Source organism: Microcaecilia unicolor, chromosome 2 (assembly GCF_901765095.1).
Source record: "Microcaecilia unicolor chromosome 2, aMicUni1.1, whole genome shotgun sequence".
Classification (NCBI taxonomy): Eukaryota; Metazoa; Chordata; class Amphibia; order Gymnophiona; family Siphonopidae; genus Microcaecilia; species Microcaecilia unicolor.
This window is the reverse complement of record NC_044032.1, coordinates 573,491,642-573,518,111: the sequence shown is the minus strand read 5'-3', so window position 1 is coordinate 573,518,111 and position 26,470 is coordinate 573,491,642. Positions and strand designations below refer to the sequence as shown.

Genomic DNA, 26,470 nt, shown 5'->3' with positions numbered 1-26,470 from the left:
TGTGGCGCTCCAGGCTCGGATATTGGCCTCAAACCCACATGGTCTGGCAACCCTAGCATGAGTGGTAGACTTAGAATAACAGTTTCTCATTTCCTGGGAAGCAGTGGATTTGGTGTCTGGCAGTGAGGTTGGACAGGAAGACTGGATGAATGGAAGAGTAGGGAGGCTCAAGCAGGAGCCAATAAAATACTTGCAGCAGCCCCAGTATTCATCCCATTGCCACTACCTACTGGTATTTGATGTTCTATGTGCCCCATATCACTGGTGCAGTCTGACAGAGGAGAAGAGGATGAGTGAGGAAGTTTCTGCTGTGGAATTAGTGCTGACTGCTCATTGGCTTGCTTTCAGAATTTAAAATGATTTGAGGGGCAGCACATAAGTTTGACCATGTTACACTGCTTCTCGCATCCCTGCACTGGCTTCCAATCTTATATCATCCTCAGTTCAAAATTCTTTAATTCACAGAACTTTCCACACTAGCATCCCTTCTTATCTATCTTCCCTCACTATACCCTATACCCCTACTCGTACCAATTGGTCACTTGTCACATATCGTCTTTTTACCCTCACCTTGAATAGCCCATTACGAATCAACAATCTTCATTTTTCTTTTTGGCCCCTTATCTCTGGAATGGTCTCCCCTCTGTTATTAGAGGGGGAACCTTCATTTGTGAAATTTAAGACACTTAAAAGCGCATTTTTTTCGTCTCGCCTTTGGTCATGACCCAGTCACAGCCCGACATTGAGCTTGGTGTCCTGCACGCACAGTCCCTGGCATCTCAGTGATTCTACCTGGTATGAATGGTCTCTTGGTATATGTGATCCTATCCTATCAAATTTTGGTGTTTCTTTCCTTTATGTTTTTATGTTATTTTAGTATTTGTAAACCACTGTAACCAATGCTGTTGTAACAGAGGTATATCAAGTTTTAGTAAACTATAATGTGGGGAAGCTGTGTGCCCAATAGATATATTGTATAAGGAAGTTAATTTTCCACTTGTGTGTGTGTGTGTGTGCTGCTGTAGCTATTCCCAGTATGAAACAGAAACAACAGAAAATTAATATTTACAGAGAAATTGTCTAACTTCGCTTGACCCGCCTTTTCTCATTATTATTAGGATTTATTTACCACCTTTTTGAAAGAATTCACTCAATGTGGTGTACAGTAAGAATAAATCAAACTTGAGCAATAGGCAATTACAGCAGTAAAAATATTCAAATAACAATACAAAGTATGGCGTGGAGGGGCATAATCGAACGGGGCGTCCTCTCAGGACGGCCCGGCTAAGGGGCGGGGAAGCCCGTATTATCGAAACAAGATGAGCGTCCATCTTTTGTTTTGATAATACGGTCGGGGACACCCAAATCTCAACATTTAGGTCGACCTTAGAGATGGTCGTCCCCGGTTTTCAGCCATAATGGAAACCGAGGACACCCATCTCAAAAACGACCAAATCCAAGCCCTTTGGTCATGGGAGGAGCCAGAATTTGTAGTGCACTGGTCCCCCTGACAAGAGGACCTTACGAGACTGGGAGACTGGGTGTCTAAATGGCAGATGACATTTAATGTGAGCAAGTGCAAAGTGATGCATGTGGGAAAGAGGAACCCAAATTATAGCTACGTCATGCAAGGTTCCACGTTAGGAGTCACGGACCAAGAAAGTGATCTAGGTGTCGTCGTTGATGATACGTTGAAACCTTCTGCTTAGTGTGCTGCTGCGGCTAAGAAAGCAAATAGAATGTTAGGTATTATTAGGAAAGGAATGGAAAACAAAAATGAGGATGTTATAATGCCTTTGTATCGCTCCATGGTGCGACCGCACCTTGAATATTGTCAATTCTGGTCGCCGCATCTCAAAAAAGATATAGTGGAATTAGAAAAGATGCAGAGAAGGGCGACAAAAATGATAAAGGGGATGGGACGACTTCCCTATGAGGAAAGGCTAAAGCGGCTAGGGCTCTTCAACTTGGAGAAAAGGAGGCTGAGGGGAGATATGATAGAGGTCTATAAAATAATGAGTGGAGTTGAACTGGTAGATGTGAAGCATCTGTTCACGCTTTCCAAAAATACTAGGACTAGGGGGCATGCGATGAAGCTACAAAGTAGTACATTTAAAACGAATCTGAGAAAATTTTTCTTCACTCAGCGTGTAATTAAACTCTGGAATTCGTTGCCAGAGAATGTGGTAAAGGCGGTTAGCTTAGCGGAGTTTTAAAAAGGTTTGGACGGCTTCCTAAAGGAAAAGTCCATAGACCATTATTAAATGGACTTGGGGGAAATCCACTATTTCTGGGATAAGCAGTATAAAATGTTTTGTACATTTTGGGGATCTTGCCAGGTATTTGTGACCTGGATTGGCCACTGTTGGAAACAGGATGCTGGGCTCGATGGACCTTTGGTCTTTCCCAGTATGGCAATACTTACGTATTTATGCCAGGACACCAACCGGGCAACCTAGGGGGCACTGCAGTGGACTTCAGAAATTTCTCCCAGGTGCATAGCTTCCTTACCTTGTGTGCTGAGCCCCCCAAAACCCACTCCCCACAATTGTACACCACTACCATAGCCCTAAGGGGTGAAGGGGGCACCTACATGTGGGTACAGTAGGTTTCGGGTGGGTTTTGGAAGGCTGACATTTACCACCACAAGTGTAACAGGTAGGGGGGGCTGGGTCCGCCTGTCTGAAGTGCACTGCACCCACTAAAACTGCTCCAGGGACCTGCATACTGTTGTCATGGAGCTGGATTTGAGGCTGGCATAGAGGCTGGCAAATTTTTTTTTTTTAGGGTGGGAGGGGGTTAGTGACCACTGGGGGAGTAAGGGGAGGTCATCCCCGATACCCTCCGGTGGTCATCTGGTCAGTTCGGGCACCTTTTCAGAGCTTGGTCGCAAGAAAAAAATGGACCAAGTAAAGTCGGCCAAGTGCTCGTCAGGGATGCCCTTCTTTTTTCCATTATCAGCCGAGGAAGCCCATCTCTTAATCACGCCCCAGTCCCACCTTCGATACGGTGCCGACACGCCCCCGTGAACTTTGGTCATCCCCGCGATGGGAAACAGTTGAGGATTCCCAAAATCGTCCTGAGAGAAGAACGCCTGTCTCCCAATTTGTGTCTGAAGATGGGCGCCCTTCTCTTTCAAAAATAAGCCTGATAGTATACTACTTACAATGTCAACACAATACGTAATAGAACATTTTAATTGGCAGTGTATGGTATAGGCAAAGATGGAACATATTGATAGGTAAGAGAGTAAGAGGAGTTATAAAATAAGGTGACTAATTTAAAGAAGGTTGCACTTGAGGTCTGAAAGATGGTTAAATTATATCTCAGCTAGGGTAGGAGTGGATAAACATGTCCTGCTACAGTATGTGCAGCCCTTGTCACTCATGTATGTGAGTGACACTTACAAGTTATTTACTTCTCCCAATAAAGGCCTGGTTGAAGAGCCAAGCTTTCACCTGCTTCCTGAAGTAGAGATAATCTTGTGTTAAGCGGTGCAGGTATCACATCATGTAATGTCTTTTGGAGAGGGTGTGGTTGGTGATAGTCTTTGAGAGGTCCCTAGTGTCCTAGGAGGTGTGTAGGGGATCATCCAATTCTTCAGGTACCCGGGGCCATTTTCTTTAAGGACCTTGAAGAAACTCCACACACATTAATGGGTGCTCTTGTAGCAGCAACACAAAAGAACAAATTCACTCAAATATGATATTTTATTTTCCTTGGTTTTGTTTTGTTTTTAACAGACAAATACGTGAAACTGTGGATTGGATATTCAGTGAACAGATGGTAATTTACTACATCAGCGTGTTTCGTGATGCTTTCTGGCCCAATGCAAAACTAGCACCTCCAAAAGCATCCAGGACAGAAAAGCAATGTCAGGAAACTAAACAGAAAGCACAGCAAAAATTACTTGAAAACATTCCAGGTGAGTACTGCCATATTTCCCATTGAAAGAGATGCTCCAGAGCTGCTAAAACTCAGTAGCCTTTAATATCCAGTATAGCAAATTTACTCATCTGTAGCAGGTGTTCTTCGAGGACAGTGGGCCAAGTATTCTTAAATTTGTGCATGCGCTGTTGCCTTTCCACCTGACATGCAAGCACAGGTCCCTCAGTCATTGTAAAAAAGCTACAGAATGCAACTCCATGGGGATGTGGGGAGGGTATATGAGAATACTTGGCCTGCTGTCCTCAGACAATGCATGCTACAGGTGAGTAACTTTGCTTTTTTCAAGGACAAAAAAGCCGTTGTGTTCTCACATGTGGAAATCCCTAGCTACCAGGCTCACTGAAAACAACAATGCTAGGTCAATAAAGATTCGAAATGTCAAGGCCTTTACTCAGTCGACTTGAAACAATTTGAGGACTAGATGTGGAGGTGCAGCCTGGAACAGAACAAAACTGGTAAAGGAGTGGAGTTGTATTCTAGACACTAAACAAGTTTTGCAGGACTGCCTGACCAAACCAGCTATCACATCGGGTATCCTGGTCAAGGCAGTAATGAGATGTGAATGTGTGGACAGATGACGTTGTCACAGCTTTGTAAATCTCCTCTGTGGAGGCTGATCTCAAGTGGGCTACTGACATAGCCATGGCTCTGACGTTATGAGATTTGACATGACCCTCTGAAGTCAGCTCAGCCTCGATGTAAGTAAAGGAGATGCAATCTGCTAGCCAATTAGAAATTGTTCTTTAGCAGATTGCTACCCCCATCCTGTTTGGGTCAAAAGAAACAAAAATTTGGGTGGATTGTCTATGGGCTTTAGTCCACTCCAGATAGAAGGCTAAGGCCTGCATGCAATCCAGGGTTTGCAGTACACTCTCGCCAGGATGGGCATGTGGTTTTGGGGAAAATATTGGTAGGATGATTGACTGATGGAACTCTGACACTACATTAGGAAGGAACTTAGAGTGCATGAGGCTGTATTGTGGTGAAATTTAGTGTAAGGTGGATCAGCTACTAGAGCATGAAGCTCACTGACCCTGTGAACTGAAGTGTCCACCACCTGAAACACAACTTTCCAGGTCAGATACTTCAGATGGCAGGACTTAAGCAGCTGAAAATGAGCCTTCATCAGATTGGGAAGGACAACATTGAGATCCTGTGAGGTTGGAGGTTTGACTGGGTGCTTTGTCAAAAGCAAACCTCTCATGAAGGGAACAACTAGAGGCCATACAGAGATGGGCTTACCTCCCACACCGTGATAGTAAGCACTAATTGCATTGAGATATGAACCCTTACAGAGATGGTTTTCAAACCAGACTCATAGAGGTGAAGGAGGTATTCAAGCAGTTTTTGTGTAAGACGAGTGAGAGAATCTAAGGCTTTACCCTCACACCAGACAGCAAACCTCCTCCACCTAAAAGAGTAACACCATCTAGTGGAGTCTTTTTTGGAAGCCAGCAAGACGTGAGAAACACCCTCTTCAAGCCCAAGGTTTCAAATTCTACGCTCTAAACATCCAAGCCGTGTGGGCCAGGGATTGGAGGTTGGTCTGCATGATGAGGGTTGGAAAACAATCTAATTTCCATGGATCTTCGGAGAATAACTCCAGAAGAAGAGGGAACCATATTTGTCACTAAGGAAATCTACTACAGCAGCATTAAATGTTTGAAAGGGCAACTACAACAAAATGAGGAAAATGGTTAAAAAGAATCTAGTAGGGTCAGCAGCAAAAGTTAGGACTTTAAATCAGGCATGGATGGTTTTTTTTAAATACCATTATGGAACCTCAGAACAGATGTAGTCAACATACTAACAAAATGGAAACAAGAGCAAACAACAGCCAGTATGGTTAAAAGGTGAAGTGAAAGAGAGCCAAAAGAACATCCTTCAAAGAATGGAAAAAGGATTTGAATGAAGAAAATAAGAAGCAACATAAGCATTGTCAAGCTACATGCAAAGCATTGATAAAGAAGGCTAAAAGAGAATATGAAGAAAACCTTGCTCTGTAGACAAAAGGTCATAGTAACACATTTTTCTGATACATCAGAAGCAGAAATCCTTTGAGGGAATCTGTGGTACCATTAGATCATGAAGGAGCAAATGGGCCACTCAGGGAGGACAAGACCATAGCAGAGAGATTGAATACATTTTTTGCTTCAGTTTTTATGGAAGAAGATGTAAGAAATCCGCACCTGTACTGGAAATGGTTTTATGTCATCTCTGTTATACTTTGTTCCATACTTTGTATTATCTCTGTGATACTTTGTATCATACTTTGTAAGCCGCACTGAACCTGCTATCGAGCAGGAAAGAGCGGGGTATAAATGCCACAAGTAAATAAATTTTCAAGGGTGACGATGTGGAGAAACTGAAAGACATTTCAGTGAAACCGGAAGGCGTACTGAGCCAAATTGGCAAGTTAAAGAGTGATAAATCACATAGACTGGATGGTATAGGGTACTGAAAGAACTCGAACATGAAATTGCTGATCTGCTGTTGGTGATCTGTAACCTGTCAGTAGTACCTGAAGATTGGAGGGTGGCCAGTGTGACATCGATTTTTAAAAAGGATTCCAGGGGTGATCCGGGAAATTAGAGACGAGTAAACCTGATGGTCAGTACCAGGAAAGATAGTGAAAATTATTATAAAGAATAAAATTACAGAACACGTAGACAAAGATGACTTAATGGGACAGAGGTTCAGCCAAGGGGAAGTCTTGCCTCTCCAATCTACTTCATTTCATGGAGAACATGAATAAACATGTGGATAATGGTGAACCAGTTGATGCAGTTTATCTAGATTTTTTGGAAAGCTTTTGATAAAATTCCTCGTGAGAGACTCCTGAGGAAAAAAGTTATGGAATAGGAGTTGATGTCCTTCTGTGGGTTAGAAGTTGGTTATTGGACAGAAAACAGAGAGTAGGGTTAAATGGCCATTTTTCTCAATGGAGGAGGATGAATAGTGATCTGTACTGGAACCGGAGCTATTTAACATATTTATAAATGATCTGAAAATCAGAATGAGAGAGGTGATTAAATTTGCAGGTGACATAAAACTATTCAAAGTTGTCAAAACTCATGTGGATTGTGAAAAATTGCAGGAAGACTTGGCATCCAAATTGCAGATGAAATTTAATGTGGAGAAATTCAAAGTGATGCATATTGGGAAGAATACTCCAAATCATAGTTACCTGATGCTTGGATCCACCTTAGGAGTCAACATTTAAGAAAAACATCTAGGTGTGTGTCATTGTCATTGTAGACAATATGCTGAAATCTTCCCAGTGTGTGGCGACGGCCAAAAAAGCAAACAGGATGCTAGGAATTAGTAGGAAAGGGATGGAAAATAAGACCAAGAATAGTATAATGCCTCTGTAACACTCCATGGTGCTACCTTACCTTGAGTATTGTGTTCAGTTCTTGTCACCATATCTCAAAAAAGATATAGCGGAATTAGAAAATTTTCAAAGAAGAGCTACCAAAATGGTGGAAAGCCTCTCATATGAGGAAAGGCAAAAGAGGTTAGGGGCTCTTCAGCTTGGAAAAGAGATAGCTGATGGGGGGATATGATTGAGGTCTACAAAATTTTGAGTGGTGTAGAACTGGTAAAAGTGAATTGATTTTTCATTCTTTCAAAAAGGACAAATACCAGGGGACATTACATGGAAATCCTTCTAAAACAAATAGGAGTAAATATTTTTTCCACTTAAAGAATATTTAATCTCTGGAACCAGGGCTGTGCCTAGGGTCTCTGGCGCCCCCCTGCAGACTGTCAGTTGGCGCCCCCCCCCCCCCCCCCTCCCGTGTGGCACAAGATGCAAAGGAAATAGGAGCTGAAAGATGGAGTGCATCTTTGTGGGATTGCTCAACAAATAGATCACAAATAATTTTTTATGATATATAACCGTGAAAATGATCGCTCACCACTTGCCACGCTGACAGGAATTGTCAGCAATATTCTTAAAAACAAATTGCTATACATTGCAAAATAAGATGGCAGATGTAAATTCTCAAAGTGGACATATTCCAAACGCTAAAATGAAAATAAAATGATTTTTTTCTACCTTTGTTGTCTGGTGACTTTCTTTTTCTGATCATTCTGGCTCAGTATCTGATTCTGCTGCTATCTGTCCTCTTAACTCCGTTTCCAGGGCTTCCTTTCCATTTATTTCCTAACTTTCCTCCTTTCTTCTTCATTTCTTGCTCTATATCCATTTCCACCAATTTCTCCTCTCTCCCTGGGTCCTGCCCTCCCATCCTTGTCCCTCTCTGCCCTTCCCTCCTCCATCCATAGCAAGCAATTCTCCTCTCTCCCCTCCCCTCCATTTCCAGCAATTTCTCCTCTCCCTGGGCCCTGCCCTCCCATCCATGTCCCTCTCTGCCCTTCCATCCTCCATCCATAGCCAGCAATTTTCCTCTCTCCCCTCCCCTCCATTTCCTGCAATTTCTCCTCTCCCTGGGCCCTGTCCTACCATCCATGTCCATCCTTGTCCCTCTCTGCCCTTCCCTCCTCCATCCATAGCCAGCAATTCTTCTCTCTCCCCTCCCCTCCATTTCCAGCAATTTCTCCTCTCCCTGGGCCCTGCCCTCCCATCCATGTCCATCCTTGTCCCTCTCTGCCCTTCCCTCCTCCATCCATAGCCAGCAATTCTTCTCTCTCCCCTCCCCTCCATTTCCAGCAATTTCTCCTTTCCCTGGGCCCTGCCCTCCCATCCATGTCCATCCTTGTCCCTCTCTGCCCTTCCCTCCTCCATCCATAGCCAGCAATTCTTCTCTCGCACCTCCCCTCGATTTCCAGCAATTTGTCCTCTCCCTGGGCCCTGCCCTCCTATCCATGCCTCTCTGCCCTTCCCTTACCTCAGCTCCGCGCCCTGGGGCCTTTAGATCTTTTATCTCCGGTCGCAGCAACGTCAGTGAAAGCGCTGCCGACATCTCCCTTCCCTTCGCGCTCGTTGGTTCCCTCAGTGTCCCGCCCCCTTCTGACATCAGAAGAAGGCGGGACACTGAGGGAACCAACGAGCGCGAAGGGAAGGGAGACGGCAGCGCTTTCACTGACGCTGCTGCGACTGTCGGAGCCTCGGAGGTAAAAGGTTTAAAGGCCTCGGCGGCGCGGAGCTCAGGTAAGCACCGTGGCGGCGCCCTCCAGAGGTCGGTGCCCCCCTGCGGTGCTTACCCCGCTTACCGTATTGGCATGGCCCTGTCTGGAACTCGCTGCTTGAGGATGTAGTAACAACGGTTAGCATGTTTGGGTTTAAAAAAGGTTTGGACAGGTTCTAGGAAGAAAAGTCCATAGTCTGTTATTCAGATAGACATGGGGGAAGCAAGCCACTGCTTGCCCTGGGGTTGGTAGTATGGAATGCTTATTCTTTCTGCCAGGCAGTTTTCTTTCACTGACGGCTGTGTGGCTCGGAGGGCCATCCCATAAAGAAGGACCCATTGCCACATCCCCACTGCCTCCTGACACATGGGGTAGGAACCTGTACCCCCCTGGTTGTCCATTTGGATGAAGATAATTTGGTTCTGCAGTTGATCTCTGAAAGCCTTTAGAGTATTCCAAATGGCCCACAGCTCAAGGAGATTGATGTGAAGATTTATTTGCTGAGCAGACCAAACCCCTTGGGTGTGAAACCTATCTTCATGAGCTCCCGAGCCCAGGTTGGATGTATCCATCATTAGCACCTTTTGCAGAGGATAAATTTGAAATGGTAGCCCCACAGTCAAATTTATCCAAATTGTCCACCAGAGAAAAGCATAAGTCAAATCTTGAAGGAATTGGATGGTGTCCTCTAGGTTTCCAGCTCCCTGAGACTACTGGGACGCTAGTGTCCATTGAGCTTCTCTCAAGTGGACACGTGACATGCACTGTCGAGGTCATGAAGCCCATCAATCTCAACATGTGCCAATCTGTGACCTGTGAGGCAAGTGTTGATAAAGGTGAAATTTTCTGCCCAATGTGTGGCAGCAGCCAAAACAGAATACTGGATGCTAAGAATTATTAGGAAAAGGATTATAAATTTGAGCAAGAATACTATAATGCCTTTGTATCGCTTCATGGTGCAACCTCAGTTTGAGTATTTTATTCAGTTCTGATTGTCGTATCTGAAATAAGATATAGTGTAATTGAAAGGCTTCGGAGAAGAGCGATCAAAATGATAAAGGAGATGGAACACCTCTCATATGAGGAAAGGCTAAAGAGGTTAGGGCTCTCCAGCTTGGAAAGGGATGGCTGAGGGGAGATATAATTGAGGTCTGCACCTGAGTGCTGTAGAATGAGAAGCAATGAATCGACTTTTTTAATCTTTGAAAAAGTGCAAAGGCTAAGGGACACTCAATGAAATTACATGGAAATACTTTTAAAACAAATGGAGGAAATATTTTTTCACTCAACAAACAGTGAAGCTCTGGAACTTGTTGCCGGAGGATGTGTTAACAGCAGTTAGCATATCTAGGTTTAAAAAAGGTTTGGACAGGTTCTGGAGGAAAAGTCCATAGTCTGCTATTGAGACAGACATGAGGTACCATTGCTTGCCCTGGGATTGGTAGCATGGAATGTTGCAATTATTTGGGTTTCTGCCAGGTACTTGTGACCTGGATTGGCCACTTTTGGAAACAGGATACTGGGTTAGATGGACCATTTGACTGACCCAGTGGGTATTATGTTAAGTGTCCACCCTGGCCTTGGGAAGAAAGGCTCGAGCCTGCAAAGTATCTAGCAGGGCTCCTTTATACTCCAGTTGCTGGACTGGAAGTAGGTGGTACTTTGGGTAGATCATGATGAACCCTAGTAGCTCCAATACCCGAATGGTTAGGCGCATGGACTTGACGCCCCCTCCTGCAATGTGCTCTTGACCAGCCGCTTGTCCAAATATGGAAAGACATACACTCCCGGCCTGCATAGGTACGCCACTACTACCACTTGTCCTTTGGTGAACACCCTGGGAGCTGACGTGAGGCCAAATAGCAATACATGGTACTGGTAATAATGTGTCCCTATTCAAAATCTTAGATACTTCCTATGACTGGGAGCCCTGTCCTCACTTGGATTCCAGGGCTCTGTCCTTTCCTGGTTCTCTTCCTACCTTTCCCTCCGCACCTTTAGTGTTCACTCTGGTGGATCCTCTTCTACTTCTATCCCTCTGCCTGTCGGCGTACCTCAGGGTTCTGTTCTTGGTCCCCTCCTCTTTTCTATCTACACTTCTTCCTTTGGCTCATTAATCTCATCCCATGGCTTTTCCTACCATCTCTATGCTGATGACTCCCAAATCTACCTTTCTACCCCTGATATCTCACCTTGCATCCAAACCAAAGTTTCAGCGTGCTTGTCTGACATTGCTGTCTGAATGTCTCAACGCCACCTGAAATTAAATATGACCAAAACCGAGCTTCTCATTTCCCCCCCCAAACCCACCTCCCCGCTACCCCCATTTTCTATTTCTGTTGATGGCTCTCTCATTCTCCCTGTCTCCTCAGCTTGAAACCTTGGGGTCATCTTTGACTCTTCTCTCTCCTTCTCTGCTCATATCCAGCATATTGCCAAGACCTGTCATTTCTTTCTTTACAACATCCGTAAAATCCGCCCCTTTCTTTCCGAGCACTCTACCAAAACCCTCATCCACACCCTTGTCACCTCTCGTTTAGACTACTGCAATCTGCTTCTTGCTGGCCTCCCACTTAGTCACCTCTCCCCTCTCCAGTCTGTTCAAAACTCTGCTGCCCGTCTCATCTTCCGCCAGGGTCGCTTTACTCATACTACCCCTCTCCTCAAGACCCTTCACTGGCTCCCTATCCGTTTTCGCATCCTGTTCAAACTTCTTCTACTAACCTATAAATGTACTCACTCTGCTGCTCCCCAGTATCTCTCCACACTAGTCCTTCCCTACACCCCTTCCCGTGCACTCCGCTCCATGGATAAATCCTTCTTATCTGTTCCCTTCTCCACTACTGCCAACTCCAGACTTCGCGCCTTCTGTCTCGCTGCACCCTACACCTGGAATAAACTTCCTGAGCCCCTACGTCTTGCCCCATCCTTGGCCACCTTTAAATCTAGACTGAAAGCCCACCTCTTTAACATTGCTTTTGACTCGTAACCACTCGCCTCCACCTACCCTCCTCTCGTCCTTCCCGTTCACATTAATTGATTTGATTTGCTTACTTTATTTATTTTTTGTCTATTAGATTGTAAGCTCTTTGAGCAGGGACTGTTTTTCTTCTATGTTTGTGCAGCGCTGCTAAATAGTAGTAGTAGTAGTAGTGAATGTAGGTGTCATTTAGGTCCAGAGAGCATAGCCAGTCATTTGCCAGAATCATGGGGAGAAAGGTGCCCAGGAAAATCACCCTGAACTTTTGTTTGGTCAGGAATTTGTTCATGGCCCTTAGGTCTGGGATGGGACAAAGTCCTCCCATTTTCTTGGGCACAGGGGTTGAACCACATTGGCCTGTAGTAGGGTGGAGATTTCCTCTACAAGTACCTGCTCAGAGGAACCATGTCCTCGCCCCAAAGAGCTCCGAGGTACAGTCCTATTCTCTGACTCCGAGGAAGCTTCTTCCCCTGACTGCAGCACCGTATGCGTCCAAGTCGATATTAACACCCTTCAAGGTGCCAGTGCCAAAGATGTCTGCACAGACATAGGAGCCTTGGAGAGAAGCTGGTATTTTTCCGTTGCTGGCACAAGTGCCCTCAGTGGCACCTCTTCCAAAGAGGGGGGAGCACATCTCTCTGTGCCAGTGCTTCTCGTCTATCAGGGATGCCTGTGCCCTGGTTCTCCTGGTACTGCAAATTGAAGAGGGCTGATGCTTGTGCTTCTTGGACTTCTCCTGATGCTCAGCATTACAGTCCTTTGGTGCCGACAAGGACGACATAGAATCCGTTCACATCGAGAGATATTGATGCAGGTGCACTCCCAGTGGATGTAGAAGGTCTTGCAGCTGCTGATGCCGATGCATTGGTCTTCGAGGAGGTAAAACATTTCTCCTGTTGGGTCTGCTGCACCCTCTGTATCCTCAGCTGCATTTTTAAACAGAGAGAACGAGAGTTAGTCTCATGGTTCGGCCCAAGGCATCAAATGCACCATGAGTGCGGGTCCATTACCAAAATCACCCAATTATATTGAGCACACCTCTTAAAGCCATTGGGGGTCTTCTGAGACACTGAAAAAAGAATCGCAACCAAATTAAACTTCTCAATTTTGAATCCAAAAAGGGGCAGAGGTGTGAAAATGAAAGGAAACTTGTGCTGCAGAAACTGTTAAAAAAAACAAAAGGAATTTGAAAGAAAAAAGGAAACGAATAACAAAATACTTAAAAATAAGTAACAGAAAGCAAAAAGAACCGCAAGGGAAGGCACTACGAAATCCAAAAAAATATGTGCACTGAGAAGAACACTGTAAGGTTCCTCCTGACTCCATGGAAAACAAAGACAGAGGGACCCGAGCTCACGCATCAGACAGGAAGGCACCCACGCATGCATGGTAGGACGCTGCTAGAAATTTCTACAACTAGCTAGTAAGAGTCCACACCGGGCTCTGTCAGATTACGTCGCCCACTGGGCTCCGTCGGATGACATCACCCATATGTGAGAATATAACGGCCTGCTTGTCCTTGGAGAACTAGCATTGCATTATTTAAGAAAAACTGATCGTTTAATTCTAACTTTCTACAATTAATACTTTTCTAGACTACAGTTTTTGCAGGAATGAGGCTGTTCTTTTTTTCCTCTTGTCATGAATTTAGGAATAATGTGTAAGCATTTGGGTTCAGTTCTGAATTTCAGTATTAGTCCATGGTCTTCTCCTGCCCTCTTTTGTTTTGTTTTTTACTGGAGATAGAGGTTTTTAACACAAGACCAAAGAAGTAAATGGTAACACCAAGAGCCTGTCAGATACAAAATTAACTCTTATCCCTTCTCAGCTATACTTGTTAAAGTGTTATGGAATTCCTAATTTAAGGTCACTGAGTTGGGAATCATGAGCCCTTTACCTCTTCATCAAAAAAGTATTACAGTAACACAGTTGAAGTTAAGAACCTTGTCAAATTGTCTTCCTATTCATAGTTTTCATAGTAAAACACAATTTGAGCATAACACAGAAACTGTTTTAGTTTATCCATCATTAGATGGATAAAATGCACAAAAGAAGATGCTAAGTAAAAGCAACATCAATATGACTGAATATAGATTTTATTCACAATGCTCATAAAACTTGATCTTTAGTCCATGGTCTTCTCCTGCCCTCTTTTGTTTTGTTTTTTACTGGAGATAGAGGTTTTTAACACAAGACCAAAGAAGTAAATGGTAACACCAAGAGCCTGTCAGATACAAAATTAACTCTTATCCCTTCTCAGCTATACTTGTTAAAGTGTTATGGAATTCCTAATTTAAGGTCACTGAGTTGGGAATCATGAGCCCTTTACCTCTTCATCAAAAAAGTATTACAGTAACACAGTTGAAGTTAAGAACCTTGTCAAATTGTCTTCCTATTCATAGTTTTCATAGTAAAACACAATTTGAGCATAACACAGAAACTGTTTTAGTTTATCCATCATTAGATGGATAAAATGCACAAAAGAAGATGCTAAGTAAAAGCAACATCAATATGACTGAATATAGATTTTATTCACAATGCTCATAAAACTTGATCTTTCCTGACTTTTCCTGACTTTCAGTCAGTTTGGCAAAAGGGGGAACCTCAAAAGTGCTGTGGTTTGCCAGTGACATATTCTGCTGCTGCTTTTTTTTTTTTTTCCTAATACAAACAAATGTCCTGGATATATTCTATGTTGTACTGTGTACCAAAGGACTATTCTCTAACTGGGTGCCTGCAGTTACAAATGTGTAAGTGCTGAGAAAATTGGCAATTACGCATGTAGATGCACTACGTGCTATACTGTAAGGTAGCATGTAACTTCAAGGGAGCATACATATGGGCAAAACATGGGAGGGGCTTGAGTATGTCTCAGCTAATACACATAACTTTTAGAATACTATGTGATGTGCGGCATGATGCGTTTAAGTGTGCCCATTTATGCCTGCCATTGACCTTGCATAAATGGTCACATCTAAATGCAGGTGTGCCAGTTTACATTAGTATTCTATAGGGCTGCATTTCGATTAAAATTTTTAATCATGATTAATCACACAATTGTATGTTAGTTATTTACCTCCCACTGCATCTCCTTGTGACCCTGCGCAACGCACTTAATCCTCCATTTCCCCCTTTGTGTAAACTGCTTTGATTGTATCCACAAAAAGGCAATATATTGAATCCCATCCCCCTTCCCTAATGGACTGATAATCTCCCTCCTTCCCACCCCCAGATCTAACCTTTCCCTTTCTCAAACCTTCCCTCCTTCTCCTCTTCCCCCAGTTCTATTATCTCTCTCTCTCTCTCTCTCTCTCTCTCTCTCTCTCTCTCTCTCTCTCTCTCTCTCTCTCTTCCTAGAGTCCATTATCTCTCTCTCTCTCTCTCTCTTCTGCTGATCTTGGGAGTGGCAGCGTTGCACATAAGCTGCTTGTGGCCTACTCTGAAGCTTTCCCTCTGGCTCATCCCTTCTCCTCTGACATCACTTCCTGTTTCTGCCTGGGTGGGGCATGTCAGAGGGAACACTTCCAAGCAGGCAACATGTGTGCAACTCTGCTACTGGTGAGGATCTACTGAAGACCACCATTAAGGTAGTCTGGCATTTGGAGGGGAATGATGTTGAATTGTGATTTGAGGGGGGGAATGATGTTGAATTGTGATTTGGGAGGGGGGAGATGTTGGATTGCACTGAGGACGGGTTATGAGTGGAAGAGAGCAGAGGAGACAGGAGACTGTGCAACGTGTAAAAAAATCAATCATAATTTAAAAAACTAATCACAATTAATGATTTAATGCATTAATTGCAAAGTTAACTGCAATTAAAGTGCAGCTGTATTATTCTATAACAGCATCTTGGCACACAGATGCACAACATCAACACATCTAACTGGAGGTAGCAACTCACGGAATTGCCCCATAATTGTACATGGTCAACACAAACCAAAAAAACATTTTATTCATCTTTACCTGATGCATTAAAGAAAGATGGGTCCATTAATCCTTTAAAATGTCTCATGTCTTACATTGTAAAATTCATTAGCCATTTATTAAAATTTTCACGGGGTTCATATTTAGGCATAGAAGAATGTTTTCATCACCCGACACTTCATTATGGCTAGAAAGCTAAATGTACTCAATTTATATGCACAGAAAACATGCGCTACAAATTGAGTAAAGATACTTACATTTAAAATAATAAATATCACATAATACAAAACGAATATGCATGGAAAACGCGCACAAAGGTGATGAAAAGTCAAAAGCATGACAGTTCATCACTAGCAGTTAATTACATAGCACATATCATAGTTTATTTATTTAACAAGAGTTATAGCTCACCCATCCAAACATCTGATCGGGTTACTATAAAACATACAAACCAATAATAGTTGGCTTGGGGAGGATGCAAGGTAACATCCTGCATGGACCCAAGAGGCAGGCAGGGTTCCAGTCTCAATTTGTGTGTGAGACAATGGTGCAGGGAAGAGAGATTTCGATTTTTTTGGAACTGGACAACATTCTGGGCAAGGGGTGCCTATTTTGAAAAGGTGGGCTCCACCTTAACCAGAGTGAAAACAGGCTGCTGACACTGATGTTTAGAAAAATGAGATAAAGCAGTTTTTAAACTAGAACCTAGGAAAGAAATGAACACACATTCATTTTGCATGGTTCAGAGTAAAGTATTTTGTAAGGATTTTATAAAAAACGGGAACTCTGGGCATGAAAGAACAGATCCCTGAAATCCAAGTGAGGACAGCGTATCAAGGAGTAGGCTGTGATCGATGTCCAATGAAGGTTTTTTAAGGAGTGGTGTGACTATGGCATGTTTGAAGGCATCAGGAACAGTCACAGTGGACAGTGAAAGATTTAAGGATATGACAGATAAAAGGGATGACAGTAGGAGAGATAGTGTTAAGTTGATGGGTGGGAATAGGATTAGAGGAACAGGTAGTTAGTTTCGAGGAGGAAAGAAGATGTGTAGTTTCCTCTTCAGTGATTTCAGAAAAGGAAGAAAAGGAGGCAGGGGTTGGAGGGCTGAGAGAATGGACTAAGGGAAGGAGAGGTGGAGGTGATCTGGTTGAGAATTCAAGTTTAATCTTGTGACCCTTATCATGAAAGTACTCAGCCAGAGTCTGGGGGGAAAGTGAAGGGGGGGGGTTGGAGGTGAAGGCACTTTGAGGAGAGAGTTCAGTGTGGCAAAGAGACGTTGAGGGTTTGAGCCAAGAGAATTTCTCAACTGGATGTAATAGTCCTGTTTGGCAAGTAAAAGAGCAGACTGGAAAGAGGTCAGCAAGAATTTGAAATGTATGGAAGTCATCATGGGCACGGGATTGCAGCCAAAGGCGTTTGACAGAGCGGGCACAGGAACGTAGGTAGCGTATTCTAGAGGTCAGCCAAGACTGGGGTTTGGTACGTTTTACAGAACAGGGAATGGGAGGAGCAAGAGTATCCAGAGCAGAGGAGAGCATAGTATTATAGGAAGAGACAGCCTCATTGACAGACTTGGATAACTGAGAGCTACAAGATTCCTTTTCTTCCTAGAAAATTTTAAGGTTTTGTTTCAGATGATAGTTTTATCCCACATTGATTATTGTAGTGCTTTATTCATAGGGATACATATCTTCCCTCACCATAAAGATTACAGTTGATGCAGAACATGGCAGCTAAGTTTATTAATAGAGCAAATAAATTTGACTTGTCTACATTTTTGCTGAGAGGGTTGCACTGGCTGCCAGTAGGACACCAGGTTTGAATTTAAAGTGGCATGTTTTATTTTTAAAGCTTTACATGGGCTTTGTCCATTTTCTATAATTCAGCTTCTATCGATTCCTTTATTTAGGTTGTCTTCAACTTTGAGTATAGGCTTTCCAACATTTAAAGGTGTTTCGGTGAAACGATTTTATAAGAACTCATTCTGTTATCAGTCGAGCAAGATCTGGAACTTGTTACCTTTGTTGACTTGAAAAGAGTCTAATTATGTGTTGTTTAGGAAATTATTGCAGACTTATTTCTTTGACAAAGATTATGACAAAGAAAAATCACTTTTTTTGGCACTGTGACCTGCTTTGATTCCTATGGATATAGGCTGGATATAAACAGTGGAATGGAATCCTCAAGCTGTAGGATGATGGGTAGTATTTCAAAAGATCTGGGCTCCTCTGTAGGATTGTTTAGTGCCACATGCCTATAGTTTCCCGTTAAATTATTGAGTTTGGGTTAGATCTATGCACTATTAATGCTGCAGTTTGAGAGAGAGGGGAAGGAAAGAGATAAGCTGGGAAAGTGTGGGCAGGGGGACAAGGGATGGGGCACTTTTCAAGGCTTTATACCTAGGAGGGTGGTATGAGGAACCCTCCCCCCTTGCAGAAAATTGGACTGAAATAAGATAAGAGGGAAACGAGGGGCAGGGATTGGGAAAGCAAAGGAAAGAGAGAAAAAGTGTGTGGGGGGGGGGGGGGGAATGGTGGTAGTTAACAGTTGGACATTGAAGTGCTTATTGGTTTGTGTTGAATAAAACATATATGTAAAAAAACAAAAACAAAAGGCCAAGATCTCATCCAATGTGGCTGCAAAGGCAGATGCAGTTTTTGGAGCTAAAGTTCTTAGAGTAGGGGTTGCTGAATCCCATCCATATTAAGAAGTACTTTCCTGCATCCCACAGATTCTCAACTTGTCTGGTGAGGATGATAAGGAAGGTCAAATTAGATTTTATCTGCTAATTTCTTTTGTTAAGTCTGACAAGGAAAATAGTAGAAAAAAAAAAAAAAAAGCACAAGGAGCCTTCAAGAATCAGGGGTGGGGTGGGGGGTCAAATCAATACTTTATTAAACAGACACCCCTCTATTCTTGAGGGCTCCTAGTGCTTTTTTGGTACTTAAGTTTGACCAGACCAGTCCAACTTCCCACCCTGTGTGATGATATTTTTCTCAGTGAGTGATATATTGTTTACAGAAGAACATAAGAATAGCCGTACTGGGTCAGACCAATGTTCCATCTAGCCCAGTATCCTAACAGTGGCTGATCCAGGTCACAAGTACCTGGCAGAAACCCAAACTGTAGCAACATTCCATGCTACCAGTCCCAGGGTAAGCAACGGCTTCTCCATGTCTATGGTTTCTTGCTGTATCAGGTTTAAAAGAGAGGGAGTGTGAGAGAGGAACTCAAAAATTGCATATTGGAATTCCGGAGGAAAAGATGAATTTCTACAAAGACTTGATCACAGTCCTGATTACTTTGCTATCAAAATACTGAATGGCTGGGTCTACAGGATATCCTTATAGGTCAGGATTCACAATGCCTTGTTCTCTGTTTCCATATGCTGGTTGTTGGATACAACTCACAGGTTCTGGACTTATCTGGTGTAACTCAGGGAAAGAAAGTTAGGAGGTAAGACCTAATTTCGTCTTCATTCATAAAAACATGCATATTTATTTTTTTACCAACATTGTATAATTGGTGTATTTATTTCAGATGCACTGCAGAGTCTTTTTGGACAGCAAAACGCCCGGCATGGAATAATTAAAATCTTCAATGCATTGCAGAAGACTAGGGCTAATAAACATCTACTATACGTGAGTAAAGTCTTCTCAGGAATTTGGAATGTGTTCCTCATGTCTAGTGAGTACTGCAAAGTGTTTGTGCAAACTGCTCAAAAGCAGAACTTATAGTATGCATTCTTCAAGCTAAGGCTTTCAGTCTTTTCAGTGGCTACATCAGAATGCATTACAGTTCTTTTTGAGTTTTTGGTGCTGACAAGATGTAAATTAGGTATTTATCTCTCAGCTGATAAGGTTTTTGTTTTCCCAGGAGAGTAAAAATGTTGGTGTTTATCATTTTTTTCATGTATCATTTTAAGTTAGATCACCTTATCAACATTGGCTGAATTCAGTCTCACAGCCATATCATACACTGACTAAATTCTGTCCTAAATACTTTTAAACAAATAGGAATTTGATAACTTTGTTTCTCTAGTTCCCCTCATAGCCCACCACGGCCTTTCATATCTGTCCCTTGCACCACCACAACATGCGCAGTTACTCCTAGGTGCTACTCCCAGTGGCCACAGGGCCACACCAACACTTAGCCTCCTGGCATCCATGTGACTATATCAGGATGTGACCTCTTGATTAGCCACAGGCTGCACTTGTTCTCAGTAGCTGCAAAGACAGACAGAGGTGTTAAAGTTGATATTGCAGTGCTCATGAGAGAAGCCCTAATGATGGCATATAAGAAACTCAAACATGGCAATGTATAAAATATTATCTACACGCATATATTTACACTTAAATTTTGGAGCAGGAATAAGTTTGTACATCAGCACATGCACCCTGTCAAGGCTATTTCTGAAAGCCTATTCTATATATGTTTGCCTTTTTGGACTTTTGATTATAAAATCAAGCCCTGTGTGCCAGTGGCGTAGCAGGGGGGGGCTGCCACCCGGGGTGGGGTGGTTCGCCGTTGCACCCCCCCATCCCCCGACCAGCTCCCACACCCTACCTTTAAAAAGAATATCGGGAGGCGAGGCGCAGCGCCTCGCGCCTGCCCTGCATGTAAAAGAAATGTGGACCGTCGGGCCTTCTATCCCTCTGTCTGTCCCGCCCTTGCGGAAATAGGAAGTTGCGTCAGCGGAGGGTGGGACAGATAGAGCGAGGGAAGACCCGATGGTCCACATTTCTTTTACGTGCAGGGCAGGCGCGAGGTGCTGCGCCTCGCCTCCCGATATTCTTTTTAAAGGTAGGGTGTGGGAGCTGGTCGGGGGGGGGGTGTCGATTCGCTGAGGAGGGGGAGTTGACAGGGAGCACCCCTCCCACCCCCACCCCACCCTTGCTACGCCACTGCTGTGTGCTTCAATGCACTGAAGCGTTTAGTTATTTCATTTTTAGCCTGCTGAAGCTGACAAGCAGTTTTCAGTAGATAACAAATCAAAGATCTAGGATATAACAGAGTATTATGCTTTGTGAAAGAATAAACAGTGGATTTACATTCTTAGACTACTCAGGATTTTGTAGACCTCTATCATATCCCCTCTCAACTGTTTCTTTTCCTCATAAGCTATCTCTTGCCTGCAAAATTTTTACTTTGACTCAATTCCTTCTTTAAGATATAGTGCAACCTCTCCCCTCCAATTTGATCCACCCTATCATTGTGATATAATTTTGTACCTTTATAACACAGTTGCCCATTGGTTGTCCTCCTACTAGGTCTCTGACATGCCTATTTTATCTACCTCTCCATTTAGTGCTATATACTCTAACTCTCCCGTCTTATTTTTTGGCCTTCTAGCATTTGCATATAGACACTTCAAATTGTGGTTTCTCCTTGCATCTACAAGCTGCTTAGAAGTTGACAGGGATAAGTTGCAACCTTTATTCTGCTCTCCCCTTAAATACTCCTGGCTTTCTTTCATCTTTGCTGAAACCTCTGTATCGGGATTTCCTAAATTTCCTGATAGTATCCTTCAAGGATACCTCACTCCAAACTAGCAACCATGCACCCTTGAGCAATTGTTGGCTCCCTCCCCCCCCCCCCCCCCCCCCCCCACCCTGCAATTCTAGTTTAAAAACTGCTCTGCCTCCTTTTTAAATGTTAGTGCCAGCAGCCTGGTTCCATCCTTTGGGAATTGGCTTTCTCTTTCCCAGAATGTTGCCCAGTTCCTAATGCATCTAAATCCCTTATCCCTGCACCTTCATCTCAACCACACATTGAGACTTTGGAGCTCCGCTTGCCTCTTGGGTCCTGCGCATGGAATGGGGACCATTTTTAAAAATGCTACCCTGGAGGAGCAGTGGCGTAGCCAGACCTGAGATTTTGGGTGGGCCCAGAGCTAATATGGGTGGGCACTATATATATATATATATATATATATATATATATATATATATATATATATATATATGCCCCAGCAGCTAGCCTTAATTAAAAAAAATTACATGATAATGATTATGATGAAAAAAACCCGCATTTACAATTTTATTACCTGCTGGCTGCTGGCAGCTGCTGCTTACCTTGGCAGAGTTGGAGACACTGGAATTCGATTCTGGAATGATCTGGAACTTCCCAAGCCAATTCCTACCCCAGGGCCAGACTGAGGCTCGCGTCGCACGTGCAAATATATATTTTTTTAAAGCCTGCCCTCTGAATGATGCCACAAGCGAGGCTGAGCACGTCGCTGCGCAGGGCAGCGCAGCCACGTCCATTCAGCGCTGCTACCGCTTCGGATGGATGATGGAAGGGAAACTACGATGCGCTGCCTGCGTGGCCCTGCAAGTGCACTGCAAGCAGCAATCATTCCGGGAAGGTAGGCGCCGGCGGGCAGGCTGATGTTGTCCGAGCCTGCCCTGAAGACCTGAGCGGGTGCCCGGCTGGCGGCTGCACGACTTGTACGCTAGGGCCTAGGCTGCCGCACTGCAGACTACAGTGTGTGCGCTTGGGTGGTGGTGGGCGGGCGGGCCTGAGACCGAAATCGGGCTGGATTCTGTCGAGCCTGATCAGCTGAGCGCTACAGTGGGTGCGCTGTGCGGGTGGCTTTCCTGCCGTCGTGCTGCTGCTGCAATGTGTGTGCGCTTGGGTGGGCGGGCCTGGGCCCACCCAGGCCCACCCGTAGCTACGCCCCTGTGGAGGAGTAAAATCTTCACAAATTTACTTCTTCGTCATTTGTGGTCTATGACAAAGGAGTACTTTTGTGAAGATTTTCTGTCTCATTGCACTATTTTGTTGGATCAGCTGATTTTATGAGAGGCTAATGTTTATGAACACATTGTGTTTACTCACATTGAAAAATAAGGACTCCTAACGCAGGCGCTTCCTGAAACAAGGCCTTGTCAAGTCAACAATAAAATGTACGAGTGTGTGGCTCCAGTGATGGCATTATCCCCATGACCATCTCCACTTTTTGTTGTTACTACCTCTACCTTTACCATTCAGATCATAAGAGCCAGCTCTGTAGATACCAGTGGGAACTGAATACCCCCAATATTGAATGAACATCTTCATTTATGTCCATTGAGGGGTGATTTGTATTATGTTTGGCACCCATAATTATTTTGAAATATTAGTGCCTATGATTCAGTCTTTATTGCAGTGAAACTATTTACAAAAAGCAAGAGTCAGAAATGCAGTGCAAAAGGCATAGTGTGCTTTTTCTTGATCCTTTGCATTTGGAAGAATTTATAGCTGAGCATGTTATCACCGCACTAATAGAGAGATGATCAAAGGTAAATGCGCCCGCATTTACCTGCGCAGAATGATCAGAGGGCTCTAGTGCAGAAAACGAGTGTGCCAGGGAATACATTTAAATGAGCTCATTGGTATTCCCTCCTCATGATCAGAAAACTACGCTCTGGATCAGAGACACTTCTTCCGCCTTAACCCTATACCAGCTCAGAGCTGGAATTAGAGTAAAGGGGAGAGTTGCCCCTCTCCCGTGCTCTGACAAGGCAGCCTGGGCTGTCAGTGTCATCCCAGGGTCTAGTAGACCCCCGGATCCCACATGCCAAAAAAAAAAGCGCCTGGTGGTCCAGTGGGACCCTTGTCCTCCCCCTGCCGCCGAAACGGGTCCAATGTGACCCACGACAGGGGGCCAGACTTTATCTTCCCTCACCATAAAGCTTTCCCTGGTGGGCTAGTGGTGGTTAAACCCCGCCCCATTTATCCCATGATGCACCGGGCAGGGCACCGACATTTTGAGGTGGCGCCTGACTAGGAAGAGGGAGTATTAGTCCCTCCTCCCCAACTTCTAAGGTACAAGGGAGGTGGTTTGGTTGGGGGGGGATCCCTCCACCACTAGCCCACCAGTGGGGAGGATCAAGTCAGGACCCCTGTCGCGGGTCAGACTAGACCCGCGGCGGCAGGGGGGAGTGAGGACAGGAGTCCCACTAAACCACCAGGCTGGGGGGGTTTTCTGTGGGACCTTTGCAATGAGGGGGTCTGGGGGTCCAGTGGACCCCCGGGGCTGACTCAGTCCGGGCTGATACCTGACAGCCTGTGTCCTGGGCATGCGTCATCCACCCACTTTGCTTCCTCATGATGGAAGCTAATAACGTGCATATCATTTATACAGTATTAGCTTTGATCAAGAGGATGTTAGGTCAGGGCGCTGCTGTGGCAGTAAAACTTGTTCATCAGGGCCTAAGTAATTAGAAGGTTTGGGTCTGGGTTTGGAGTAAGGTTGGCATTTAGGCTAGAATCTATAAGTAGTCTTGATTAGTAGAATTTTGCTGTTTTTTGTCAAGTCTTGTACTGGAATGTACAACCTTTGAAATTTTAATTAAAAAAAAAAGTGTGGAGATTTTGGTTTTACCGAGCTGATGAAAGAAATGTAACTCCTAAAGTTAGTCATACAACTGTAATGTTAGTCTAATAAAGATGTCTCCTGCAGCTTGTTTGCTGTTTTTTTTGTTTGTGCACATAAGAAATCTTTGTTCTCACATTGGATGTTTACACATTCTCTTTCATGTTCTTTGTCTGTTTTTTCTAAAGCTGCATCTTTTTCTTCTTTATTCAGGTGCTGATGGAGCTGCTACTAACTGAATTGTGCCCTGAACTTAGAAGTCATATAGATCAATTCAGATCTGGTCAATTGTGAGGAAGCACAAATGAACTATTCAGAAATGTCTATCCATAATAGACATGAAACTTATTTTCCTCTTTTCCATAGAGGGCCAATTGAAATAGTGTTGAGTTCTTTCTTGATGTTTTTTTCCTATTCTGTGTAAAGTATACAGACTTGAGAAAAAATTGATGCTGTAATAAGTTTAAAAATAATTCATAATCTGGTTTTTATTTTTAACTTAATTGAATATGTTTTGTTTAAAAATATTGAATTTCAAATGTTAATATAAACTGAAAATATAAAAAAAACTATTTTAAATGTGTGGAAACTCAAGTTTGTTTAAAAGTGTAAACAAATGAATGTTGTACAGTTAATTTCCTCATTGAGGATTTGGCGCATTTCCTTTTAGCATTTCATGTGTATTCAATAACATTGATGTGCAGTACTTCATGTAAAGGCTATTGTGAAATTTTTATTGTTGATTTTATTTATTTATTTATTTATTTATTCATTTATTTATTTTTTTACCAAAGATTTACCTTAGTTTGAAGAACTTGTAAGCAATAAATAAGGAAAATGGATTGCAGTATATGATGATTAGGCTACACATATATCTAACATTTGGCATGTAACTCTAGTCCCTGGAAAAGACTATACTTCATTAAGAACACTTTAACATCCATGCACATGGGTATAAAGTTGAACTATACAGTGCCTTCACATTCTGCTTTTAAAATAATGCTGCTCAAATACATCACATTAGGAGTTGTGTCACTGATTAATGTGCTCTACACTTTCAATGTGAAACAACTACTATAGGAAACAAAATTGAGAAACCAAAGCTGTTAATTGCAAAAGCATTCATGCCCCTTAATGAAGTATTTGACACAAGTCCCTTTTGCAGCAATAACAGTCATGAGTCCTTTGGGTTAAGTGTCTGCTAACTTTGTGCTATGTGTTCTGGAATGATGCAGTTTTTGCCCATTCTTCTCTTGGTAGAATAGGCTCAGACTCTTTCAAGTTGGCTGGGAATCACCTGTGGTCTATAGTCTTTAAATCTTACCATAGATTTTCAGTGGACTTCTGGTCTGAAATGTGACTGAAATACTCAAGGACATTAGTTTTCTTCTTGCTGAGCCTAATCCCTAGTTGGTTTTGCTTTGGACTGAGAATCTGCCTTGCCAAAAGTTTAATATTCTCATCAGTCCCAGATAATGTTGCAAACTGAAACAGGCTGTACTTACTCCAGAATCTGCCAGTACTTTGCACCATCTGTTTTTCTTTACAAGCCCTTTTCTGGCCACTGCAAAGCATCTCCACAATATAATGCTGCTTGCCATTGTTCTTTACTGTATGGTTGAAGTTAGGATGATATGCTTTGTTTATTTTATATAACATATATCGCTTAGCCTTGAGATCAGAATATTTCACTTTGATCTCATCAATTCACAAAGCCTACCTGCATGCAGTGCCAAAATTTCTTTACAAACAATATGTGGCATATGGCTTTTCTTTAGCAGTGGCTTCCGTAGCCTAGTGGTTAGTACAGTGGACCTTGATCCTGGGGAACTGGGTTCAGTTCCCACTGCAGCTCCTTGTGACTCTGGGCAAGTCACTCCATTGCCCCAGGTACAAATAAGTACCTGTATTTAATATGGAAACCGCTTTGAATGTAGTTGCAAAAACCTCAGAAAGGCGGTATATCGTCCCATTTCCCTTTCCTTTTTGCTACCTTCCTGTTCAGGCCATATTGGTGATGTATTTTCCCCAGTCTCAGTTAGAGACTTCTGTAGTTCTCTGAAAAGCATTGTTAGGCCTCATATTGACTTTCCTCAGGAGTTTTTTTAACCCACAGTTACTAACTTTAGAGGGAAAGCATAATCTAAGGCAGTGTCTTAGTT

General features: G+C 43.3%; 1 protein-coding gene across 1 annotated transcript in view; it reads left to right on the top strand.

The window, feature by feature from the left end:
- SNX25 (sorting nexin 25) overlaps positions 1–26,155 on the top strand; it is a 266,994-nt gene extending 240,839 nt beyond the window's left edge. The window contains 3 exon segments of the mRNA XM_030191496.1: positions 3,744–3,925; positions 19,490–19,590; positions 24,522–26,155. Coding sequence (XP_030047356.1) covers positions 3,744–3,925; positions 19,490–19,590; positions 24,522–24,602 — 364 coding nt within the window. The 3' untranslated portion in view covers positions 24,603–26,155.
- Positions 26,156–26,470: the final 315 nt, after the last annotated feature.